Source organism: Asterias amurensis, chromosome 19, assembly GCF_032118995.1.
Source record: "Asterias amurensis chromosome 19, ASM3211899v1".
NCBI classification, from domain to species: domain Eukaryota; kingdom Metazoa; phylum Echinodermata; class Asteroidea; order Forcipulatida; family Asteriidae; genus Asterias; species Asterias amurensis.
In genome coordinates, this window is record NC_092666.1 from 11218870 (window position 1) to 11231045 (window position 12176).

At 38.9% G+C, this 12176-nt stretch overlaps 1 protein-coding gene across 1 annotated transcript; it reads right to left on the minus strand.

The window, feature by feature from the left end:
* Window positions 1-6302: 6302 nt before the first annotated feature.
* On the minus strand, window positions 6303-10913 carry LOC139951375 (ATP synthase subunit g, mitochondrial-like). Its single transcript, XM_071950249.1, has 3 exons — window positions 10751-10913; window positions 9301-9461; window positions 6303-7442 (listed from the first exon to the last, which is right to left on the minus strand). Exons 1-3 carry the CDS (start codon window positions 10833-10835, stop codon window positions 7314-7316), a joined length of 375 nt encoding a protein of 124 aa, XP_071806350.1. The 5' UTR covers window positions 10836-10913; the 3' UTR covers window positions 6303-7313.
* Between the last annotated feature and the right edge of the window lie 1263 nt (window positions 10914-12176).

The following is a 12176-nucleotide window of genomic DNA, read 5'->3' on the forward strand; positions in this document are numbered from 1 at the left end:
CATTGCGATCATTATTTTGAGTAATCACCAATAGTGTCCACTGCGTTTAATTAAACAATGGGATTTGGGACTTTGGAACTCTTGGGGGCAGCAGACTTTCAAATGTTTACGTAGTGCTGAGCATGAGCACATTACGGAGAACAATGTATTTACCTGGTAAGTCTGCTACCACCAAGCGTCCCAAAAGTCTGACGATGTCTGAAATAAATAAGGTGTTAGTTTGCAAACTTTAATTTCATGAACAATGATGGTGTTTAAACTAAAAATTATTCCGAAATTTTGTTTCGAATTACCAACAATAACTGGTCACTTTCCTTGGCAACGCAGTTAAAATTATATAAAAATTTGCAAAAAGTATTTCACACCACACAACAAGGAAACCAATAAAATACCAAAGTCTACACAATTGTTTTTATTAAGTTAACTCTATTGTTCAACCCTTTTCGTCAACCCTCTTTAAATTTTTACAAATTTGTCTCCACGTTTTCAATGGTAGCTATTGAACCCAGTATTTTGTAAAACTTAAAAACAGACATTGTAATTATTGTAAATTATTTTCTTTTCACCCAGTGTAAATGTACCGAATAAAGACCTATGTTTCTCGACATTATTTTGTTAAACTTTGTTCTTTCTGTAAAGCTTAAGTGTGCCAGTAGAGTGTAGTTCGAGTGTTAATGTTTTGAGAAAGTTCAACGATTGTGTTTACAATTTCTTAAAGCCAGCAATCAGTTTAAAAGCTGGTTTAGGATGCTGCACGGAGTGCACGTTTTACGAACCACAAAGTCGACATAGATAAGAGAACTTTCAACTGATGGAAACATCTCACGCCCCGCGGGGCAATTTAGTCCGAGCGCTTACAATTTCCCCTTCGAGTGGGGACGAATTAGTGAGGGCGGGACATGTTCAGCCAATCGAAATTCCAGGTCAACGCGCTGTGAATTTGCAGCGTGGCTCGTCGACACACCGTCAAGTTCAATGGTATTTTTTGGTATGGTTGATAAGAAACAGTGTGACGTCGCGAACTCGAGACCAACCCCACCATAATGTTCACACAATAGGAAGAAACTATCAACAACTACACAATAGTTACAAGTTGTACAGGGGCTGTCAAGGTTAAAACAAGTGTATAAAAACTGTCATCAAAAGATGTGTAAAACCAGACCCCTGACAACGTATAATAACTATAACCTTTAATAATATAATATAATAATATAGGTTTCCTCGATCAGCTTCGGCAAATGAGCAGTCAATTTAACCACCAAGCTATTCTATTTCGCACGAAATCGAATGCTACTGAAAAGGGTCATTCGATTTCGTTTTATGATCAGTCAAATGTAATTTTGCGTCATTCGTTTTAACAAAATAATCATTCAATTTAACAATCATCAAAGCAGCATTCAAATTCGCAGACGCTTTAGGCTTGTGTGTCACGAAAAAGAATGACGATATGCTAATTTGAACAGAGTGCTAAAGGAATATGACTCGACTCAAAACGAAATCGAAAGGCCGAATTCTGAATTTGAAACGCAGTAACAACTGGAGAGGCAAAACAGCCTTAACTCGAACGCATGAAAACGGAATTGACTGCGCATTTTCTGAATTTGACCGAGAAAACCTATAGTAACTTGCGGGCACAACCATGTTTAACTCTTTTGTGTGAGTGTTGGCTCTGACAAGAGCCTGTTGGGTCTCGACGTTTTGAATATACTGTGCTCGTCTTGAGAGGAATACTTGTCACACAAACAAGAAATGATTCAATCTGTGTACACTGGTTTTCATGAGAGAAATTAATTCCAACCTAAAAACCATGTGACCTTTGTTTACAATAAGTGTGACCATGTACATTCTTTGGCTAGTCTGGCAGGCAAGATACTGCAAAGGTATGGGAAAGTTTACATTTTTGTGTCATAATTTCCACATAAATCCAAGAGTTATGAAAGTAAAAGCTGGACAAGTTTGGAGGGTGCCCCCTTTTATCATATCAAAAGTTGATAAGAATTGGACTGTGCAATCTCCATAAAATCTAAGATTTTATGTCTTCTTCCATTAAATCGTGCCTGCAGGAAGTCTAGGCTTGCGTGGTGGCTCTTTTGTAAACATGTGGTGTCACAGGTCACATCGTCTACAGTTTCCAATAATATTCTTATACCAATATACAGTACAAATGAGAGAGCGCATTGCTGAAAACAACGGTATGTGTCTCATGACAAGGACTAGAGCAAGCTATAGTCGAAACAATGAGACAAATAATTACGAACTCACTCCGCGGCAGTGAAGTTAAGAATCAGAAGTCCCCTCAATACTAAGCAAACTCTTTTAAAGGATTCGGGTACTTTTTCAAAATTCTCAAAAACTACAACACCTCAGTAAGCTCAAATTTTCACAGGTTTGTTATTTTATGCATATGTTTAGATACACCAACTGTGAAGGCTAGTCGTTGACAATTACCAATAGTGTCCACTGGCTTTAAAGGCAGTGGACACTATTTGTAATTACTCAAAATAATTACTAACATAAAACCTCACTCGGTAATGAGTAATGGGGAGAGGTTGATAGTATGAAACAATGTGAGAAACGGCTCCCTCTGAAGTGACGTAGTTTTCGAGAAAGAAGTAATTTTCCACGAATTTGATTTCGAGACCTCAAGTTTAGAATTTGAGGTCTCGAAATCAAGCATCAGAAAGCACACAACTTCGTGTGACAAGGGTGTTTTTTCTTTCATTAATATCTCGCAACTTCGACGACCGATCGAGCTCAAATTTTCACAGGTTTGTTTATTTATGCAATTTATGTTGAGATACACCAAGTGACTGGTCTTTTGACAATATTACCAATCGTGTACGTACACTTTATCTTGTTTGGAATTATTGTGTACGTAAACGATAATATCGAGGTTGTTTTTATTCATGTTGCAGCAGTACGCTTCTGAGGCTACTCTAAGTCCGTATGAAAGGTAGATAATCACATCTATCTACATTCTAAACAATGTAATCGTATCTGTTCCCGGAAGCGTTTTTATTTAAAGTGGGTCGTTGTAAACAGCTGCCCAAATAGCTCCCATTGCCAGCTAACAATGTATCATAACACAACATGATACACGGATTGAAGGGGTGGAGGTGGAGTTAAGGTAGGAGGATGGTTAAAGCATAGTTAAAGGCACGTTTAGTAACTACTCAAATTATTTGTAGCAGCGTAAAAATGTATTTTTAGTAAATGAGTAACGGAGAGCGATTGATAAGTATAAAACATTATGGGAAACGGCTCCCTATGAAGTAACGTAGTTTTTGAGAAGTAAGTAAACTATCACAAAATTATTAAATCTGAGAGGGACCTTGGGCCTGAAGCCTTTTCAGGCGTCTGGAAGCACAAATTTGTGCAACTTAGGGTATTGCTTCTTTCAGTATTCTCTTGCAACTTCGATGGCCAGTGAGGCAAAATTTAAACAGATTTTTTTTATTTTCTATAATTGTTGGGATACACCAATTCATACTGGTATTTGAAAATTATTACCAAAAGTCTCCCGGTTGTCGATTTTAAAAAGATGGTCCAAACTTTTAAAGACTAGTCGTATGACTCTTTAGGGGTTACTTAAGGCAAGTCCCAAGTGAGGACGAGTAACTCGACCCAACTCGAGATAAGACTAGTGTGAAATTCACCCAGTACCTTTAAGGTAGAGGATCGTTGAAGAGATCATACCTTGTGGCATGAGTAGTGTAAAGAGATGGCCGGAGGAGCGTTAGCCCAGCCTGGCAGCTGAAACGATTCAGCTTAGTGACATGGTTGCAATTCGATTCGGAACAGGTTCACTGAGGAAAAGCTTAGAGCCTAACGGCTGTTTGGTATCTCCAAAAGATCTCGGGAACACCTCCTCGCCTGTAACTAGTAATATCCCAGTGTTGAGATTGTTGTAGTACCTCTGACAGATACAGATAACCATGGATACAAAAAAAAACATTCTTACAAAACTTAATGTCAAAATGAACGTTCAGCATAAACTTGCCTCAGCTTTAACATTCAGTTTTTCTTTTAAATGCTGGTCGGTCATTTTGATTCTTTGTGCCATAAGCGTCTCACACCTGGTGGCTATTAAAAACACAATACAAAAAAAATGGGCTATGAATATAACTTTAATTCACTGTTAAAGTAAATTATAAATATTAATTTCTCCAGCTTTCTGAGACCAAAGACTTTTCGCACGGGCACATTTTTTGTTCAATTCACAAAATTTCATTTCGTCATGTAATAGCCGTCGGTTGGTTTTCAAGTACCGCCAACGAAGCCCCAGTCACTGATTGGCCCTTCTCGGATGTCACACACAGCTCTTATTGGTGACTAATTTCCAATCACCGTAGCACCTGGATATGTCAGGACCAATAAGCAAGGGGGAGGGCCAGGTTGGCCTGGTGCCGGCCGTTTGGCGGTAGGGGGTCCGCCTCTCTCATCTCAATTAACACCTTATCGAATTATGGCGGCATCTTCTCGCCGAGTCCAGTAACAAACTTCAATAACAAGCTCAGTTATTGGCCACATCTTTATTTATAGGGGGAGCGACCCCGCCTCTCATGATGACAATAAATATTTTCTTATTACATGAATGATGTACACCGACGTCATGGGGGATCAACAACCAGACTTTTTATTTGTGACGAATGTTTCAGCGGATACTTTCGATTCCATCCGTCATCAGTTTCAGTATGACGAAATAGATCATGTGATAGCCTACGTCATGCTGTGGTCGGCCATTGTAATTTTCCTTGTCGCTACTGTTAAAAAAAAGAAAAAAGCCTAGGCTATATCATCTTCCTGGAATATCTCGCGGGTCTCCGGGGAGAAAACACGAGAAGTTTCACTTTCTTCTCCTTCTTTTATTTTTATACCGACGTCCGATCCGTGTCGAAGTTTTGACGGGTCAACTCTGTGTTGACGCGGTTAAAATCCGTTCTGCTTTCACACTAAAGCCCGGTGTGGCAGGAGATTTTGTTCCCCAGGGATGCCCCCCCCCCCCCCATACGGCGAACTGTGAACAAACTACTTCAGATGGCGCCCTCTTTTTAAACATCCTCCTTCAGCCCTCGTTAATCTCCAGCGGCATATTGACCTGGGGTAGGCCTACCAGCAAATTTTGGTTAAGAGATAATCGGTACGCGCCAATGTGACGCACGAAATTCGTTTTGGCACAAAGTATCGAAGGAAGTATGACAATAATTTTGCATAAAAATCGTGTGAACTTGTTCCTCCCACAAAGGTGCGTTTGGGATAGTGCATTGATGACGTAAGCATTCTCTATCGTGTTTTGATTAGTCTGAGGTGACGATGTGTAGCTGCACTTGCGGTCGTCTGCATATGAATGTAGGTGAAAAGTGGAGATGGACGAGGTTGACCTACGCCAGAGGCCACTCAATGGCGTTATTCACGAGCCTCGAAGTGTGACGTCAGATGTTAAGGCGAACACGCACTCCACTACTTTATTTTGCTAAAGGCTTCTCCCCGGTGTATACCAAATCAATAGAGGGCGCGCTTTCCGTTTTCGGTGGTTGAAAACAAAATCTCACAACTGGTGTGATGACCGATTGCAGCAAAAATTCAAAGTCATAAAACACGGCGCCCTCTACGTGAACCCCTCGGTGTGTGAATCAGTCTTCTCTAAGGCAGAGGGCATCTAATATTCCCATATCTTTTACAGAAGAACACTATTGGTTTTGTAAAAGACTAGTCTTCTCACTTGGTGTATCTCAACATTATGCACTAAATATTAATAACAAACCTGTAAAAATTTGAACTCAATTGGTCGTCGAAGTTGCGATATAATAATGGAAGAAAAAACACCCTTGTCACACGAAGTTGTGTGCTTTCAGATGCTTGATTTAGGGACCTCAAAATCTAATTCCGCGGTCTCAAAATCAAATTCGTGGAAAATTAGTTCTTTCTCGAAAACTACGTTTCTCACAATGTTTTAAACTATCAAAAGCTCTCCATTACTCGTTACCAAGAAAGTTTTTATGCTAACAATTATTTTGAGTAATTACCAATAGTGTCTTTTACTGCCTTTAAATCCTCTTAAGAATTCCTGAGATTCCAAGCCCACAACGAAGATTGCCAAATCGTATCGAACACTGTTCCTCTGTTTTAATCACAAGATGCCTAGATCTTTGGTTAGGGTTGAAGGCAGCACAACGTTCCTGTGGAAATAATTCTGATACTTGTTCATTTACATGTACATGTATTCAAGTTGGTCCTTGGCTTGCTATAAAATAACTTCGGCCGTGCGAGACAGAGGTGAACATATTTTGCACGCAGGAGTCTTTCCACTATCCACCGTTTAGTATTATTCAAAACAAAATAACAGACAGTGATTTTAACATTAATAATAGTTTTTATTTGTATTCAAACATACAATTATTATCAACTAAGAATATTAATAAAATTTCAAACTGAGGTTTACGTTTTTATCTTTCCAAGTTGCAAAACAGAGAGTAATGTCTTTTAGCTTCGCACACATTCTTAGTTGTTCTTTTCAAAACTGTTTTTGAATTGATACCTTTTGTCATTACATTAATGGATCAATCAAAAATCATGCTATTGTAGAACAATCTCATTATGAATTTCCTACGTGACCAGATTAGTCTCTGAAATGATTTCAAACCACTCTCATGCAATCTCTCTGAAAACAACATTTTCAAAATTTTTCTAAAACATAAATCAAATCAACAAATCACTCCTAAACTTATGAATCCCCCAGAATCTTAAGCTTTCAATGTTTTTCTTTGTGCAGGATGCCCTAAATGATGTATTTATTTACTTTGTTTATTTTATTTTTAGCGTTATTACGCCCCGGACGTTTAGCAATAAAAACATCTTAGCGTAAACATCTTAGCGTAAACATCTTAGCGTACATGTGTTTTTCATGTTACATAAGTATCCTTTGCTTACACAACTGGCTCAGAAGTTTCTTTCTATTAACCAACTAAATGAAGATTGTTCACCACACGAGGATGGACTCCCCATAATTTAAAGAGTATTTCACAGGATAGAAAGGACTCTGAAGTTGTGTGTGAACGTACTAAGCATTCTTCAGATACACAGCTGGAAATTTGGCGTTAAACCTGTAAGAGAAGAGTGACCCTGGTGAAAGACTCATGAAATAGTCATGAAACTGCTCCTAGTGTACCCCGTCTCTTCTTGTCGGACTACGGTACATGTTACCCAATTAAGACATTCCCCTTACTTAGGGAAAGAGAAGAAGATCTTGAGAAAGATCATGGTGGATTCAAAAGTCAACAAAAAACTGAAGAAACTCTGGCATTTTGATGAGGTTAGATGTAAACGGGTTCCTCGAAATCCGACTTGACGTTGTAGCCGATGATGCTTCGTCGACCGATCTGTTCGCCGATAAAGAACCAGAAAGCAACCTCAACGCAGACTAGAGTGTTCAGCCACGCCTCCTATCAATGATAATAAAATTAGAGCAGTTAAAATACCATGAAAATATGGAGAAGAAGAACAGTAACAAATATAAATGAAGAGACAAGTGTGTTTAGCTATGTCTCCTATCACAGATAACATGAGTAATTGGAAAAGTAATTGGAAAAGTTAAAAAAACTTATAAAACTTGTTGAAAACTCATTTATTTGAAACCCAAACACTTAGCATGTCTTGACTTAGATTATTCAATGTATAAATGTCATTGTGTTTTATAGTTCTCTTTTGTTGGGTATGTTTTGGTTTTTGTTCTGCGCCTCGGAATAGGGTCTTGTACACTAGATAGATGGCGCATTATAAATGCATTATTATAAATATTATTATCATTATTAAGTACAGTAAAACTAATATTAATTAGCACACCTCCTGCCAGTTAAAGGAAGAACAATTACAAAAAATGGGAAAAGACAAAATACCATTTAAGATACAAGCAAGAAAAATAGTAACAAGCTTGAATATGTGGCTAGGATGTTCAGCCACACCTTCTGTCATAGATAAAAAGAGTATACAATTTGAAAAGGTTAAATACCAATGAAAAAACAAAGAAGAAAATCAGTAACAAGTTTTAACATGTGACTAAGATGTTCAGCCACAATCTGACACCAGCACGAACCACACACATAGTATTAGCTGTTGCAAACTACCTACCAAACAAAAGGATAATTGCACAACAAAATAGTCAGTGACCTAAGTTTCTACCTTAGAGTTATATATAAGAACTAGAGGGCCCACTGGCCTATATACGCGGCCCCGTCATGCGCACATGCGGCCATTTTCTAAGTTGACAAAACAGCATCGCACAGCATGTGTTTGTGCGGCCATTTTGTAAGTTGACACAACAGCATCGCGTATAGCATTCAATTAACACTAACTCCAACGTGTACTTCATATTCAACGCGCGTGCAGAATGACGCGCTTGTCATCTTGCGGTCCCGTGGCGTTTGTGCACGAAGCATCACTCGTGCGCCCTCTAGTTCTTATATATAACTCTATGAGTTATATATATATGAACTAGAGGGTGCACTGGCCTTTTGTAAGTTGACAAAACAGCATCGCGTATAGCATTCAATAAACACTAACTCCAATGTGTACTTCATATTCAATCTGCGTCTCATTTGTGCAAGCAGCATCACCAGTGCATCCTCTAGTTCTTATATATAACTCAATGGTTTCTACACTAGCGGGGTCTTTCTGAAAGGCAAAACGACAACACTACAACAAATAAAACAGATATACTGGTGTTGCCAAAGATGTCAAGTGAAAATGGATGATAAAGATGAAAGCGCACAGAGAACGCTTATAATGGTAAAATTGTTAATGCACTTAAAACTATTAAGACTTTTTAGGTATGGTGGACATTATAGGAGTGCACCGTTTGGTTTGGGTGTATACAAACTTACCCAATCCAAACAGTGTTATATAGTAATGTGTTCACCATACCTCAAATACGGCTTATGGGTTCCTCTGTTTGCAGAAATCATCTGGGCCCAATTTCATGGCTCTGCTTACCGTAAGCACAGAATCGGCGCTTACGGAAGCAGGGAATTCTGTGCTTACGGCAAGCGTATTTCACGGGTTAGCGGCGAATTTGGGCTTCTGCGCGTGCGTACTTCACGCTACTAGCATTCAACGCTTACAAAGCTAGTGCAGAAATTCAGCACTAGCACATAAGCGGGGAATCGCGATCGTAAGCGTAGAATTCGGCAGTAAGCAGAGCCATAAAATTGGGCCCAGCTTACAGTACAAGCTAAATAAAACTGGTCTCTGTCTGGCCTTGTTATTTCAGTATAGGCCAAGAAAGGACATTATGAATGTGTTTACCTTTGTTGTAAGCTGTTTCCATTTTCCTGTCCTGGCGCTAGCTACGATGTTACTGAAGCCCTTCTGTATTGCAGGTATATCGGCTGGACTTGGGGGAGTTAGTTCTACTCGTGCATAATACCAGAATTTAGAAAGCCTCGGCTTGGACCATTGCATGGCATCTGAGAAAGAAAAAAAAAATATTGTTAGACTTTTTAGTTTCACTCCTTTATAATCCTATCCACCATTTTCTCTGTTGGTACTTTAATGTATAAAGTTGAGATGAAAACCCAGCTTAGGTAACAGACGAATATGTTACATTGTTAAGTGAACTGCTGGTTTACACTTTTGTAAATTTTACACCATTTTGTGAAAGGGATGTTTATGCAGAAGCGCGGGCGCGCTGGCCGCTTACGATACCCGCCGTTCACGCATATAGCGCACACGCACTGCTTTGTAACATCCCTTCTACAGAACGGTTTAGTCCAACTCGGTTGTGGCTCGGCAGTTCGGCAAGCGAGTAGGCTGGTGCCCGCATGTACAGCGCTTGTGGACCAACAAATAAAGTGTTGAGCATATTGAGAAGCCCAAAAACGTGCGATGCGGCAGAAAAACAACACTGAGTACCGAGCAGAAAATTGCATTTTTTTAAGATGTTTTTCAATTTAACTCACCAAAAAAGCAATATTCAATATTTGTAAGCACTATGAATGTATATTGAGTGTGTGTGTGATAAATTATGGGTGTGTAGTACAAAGCCAAAGGACATTTTAGTTATTGATGGTGAACGGTCGTAAAACTTTCATTGGAAAAGTTTCCGTATAACGCCACCACTTTTTCATTCGATATGAAATAATATAGTAACTTATTTACCTCAATGAGATATCCTTTTTTGTAAAAATTTGTAAAAATGTGTGAAAAAGTGGTGGCGTGATCTGAAAGTTATCCCTTTCATCTATCAACGCCGATTTTAAAAACGTATAGCGTTAAGGAGGTCCACCCAAATATTACACCCCTAACAAGGCTCACGGGACACAGGGGGAGCCTGACTTACCCAGTCAGTAAAACTTGAAGTACTTTTATTTTTAAATAGACCTAGCTAACAATATTTTTTAACCATATTATTTTTATTATAAAAATTTTTAACATACGGCTTTAGGGGGCCTACTTTTTATACCACTATTATTTTAAAAACTAATGGAAAAATATACCCATCCTTATTAGGGAAAGAACATGATGTGGTAAAATTCCATGTAAATTTGGTAGAAGTAACGTTAGAAATAGAAGTAAAAGGAATAGACACAGACACACAGAATGAATCGATTAATGAACTTTTCAACTTTTCGTAGCAAGTCGTCCGCAAACTGGGCAACACAAAAATGACGAAAAATACCATCAAAATTACACCTTAAAATCAATTTTAAACACACATTTCGAATCGTCTAATATATAAAGACTAGATTGACAATACCTCCTGCTACTTTGGGTCCCTGGGTGACCACTGTAGTCCCAAGTCTTTGGCCCATGCCAACCATTTTTTGCAGTGCCTTCGCCATGTTGGATGCCGGTAATCACAGTCTGTTTTCACACTTAGGTTGCGACCCTTGCTTAACCGGCCCGCAACATAAGTAGGTTTGGTGAGTTTTTCCCGATAACTTTTCCGCTGGTGTGCACTAGACGTTCCAGCTATAATGCATGTAATGGTGTATGGTGCCGTTAACTGCTGGTATCCGGCAACATAAACTTGCCTCTAGTCCTACGAATGTTGAGATTGGGGCGGAGGCTGGGACGGGGGGAGGGGGGGGGGGTACTGGGCTGAATGTGCTTAGAATTAACTGCGAGGGCGATCTAACTTGACGATTAAAAGCAACAATTAATTTTTAAAAATCCCCAAAGTTGAGCTTGAGAAACGTTACCGTCAGAAACGTTTATCAGATTGTGTATATCAAAAACACCAAATAAACAACAATTCTTGTTGACGAGTAGCCTATTATACACTTTGCAGATATTGCATTCGACAAACTCAAGAGTTTGTTATCACTGACGGTCGGCAAAACGAACGTTAATTTTGATTCAATTATAACATTAAAACTGATGTGGTACACTCATACATAATGCAGCAATTTATTCTCTCCACTATTTTTGAATTTTACTTCCGGAATTCTACACATAAACCTAATCATGTATATGCATCCGCGACTTCTTTGTGATAATGACATCATCGATGACGTAATAGCGATATTTTAGAAATTTATTTCTAGAGAATCATATTGCCTTATATTGTTTCTCTATACCATATACTTTCAAGGCGCTCGTGATTTCACTGCATTGTAATAAGTACATAGTCCTATTAGATAAATTTAATTAAACAATACTGGAACCCCTATGACAGGCTCAAGATAACAATGTTATAAAGTTTGAATTCTCCCTAACATCTTGAGATCAAGTGGTGCCCGGTCCAAGGCGTCAAACAGTAACCCGTCCTAACTTAGGATTCAATTCAGTTCCGTTACGGAATTTAACTCGTCCTTAAAGTCCTAAGATTAATCCTAAGTTAGGAAAGGTTTGGTGAAATCGACGGCCAATATTGCATTTCTGGTTAGTGCATAATACGCACGTAACTTTAATTAAACAAAAGTAATTAACATTTATTGGCACTTGATACTTTGAATATTGTTGATACTTTATTGGAGAGGGTAGCCTTGCTCAAGGAGTCGAATTATTCACTCCGAAAAAAAGACCGCCGCTGTATAAAAACCCACCCGTATTCACTCTGCGTAAAATATGTGTAACCACAACGCACGACACGATGCCCCCGTACACAACCCGCATGCGTCGGCCGTAAGGCCGACCTCCGCATGCGGTTAGTGGTACGAGTGCGGATGACTTATGTGCAC

Coding starts and splice junctions, on each gene's coding strand:
- LOC139951375 (XM_071950249.1), bottom strand. CDS start 10,835: ATGGCGAAGGCACTGCAAAAAATGGTTGGCATGGGCCAAAGACTTGGG. Junction 9,462..10,750: donor GGGACCCAAAGTAGCAGGAG/GTATTGTCAATC, acceptor TTTCTTTCTCAG/ATGCCATGCAATGGTCCAAG. Junction 7,443..9,300: donor GGAAACAGCTTACAACAAAG/GTAAACACATTC, acceptor TATCATTGATAG/GAGGCGTGGCTGAACACTCT.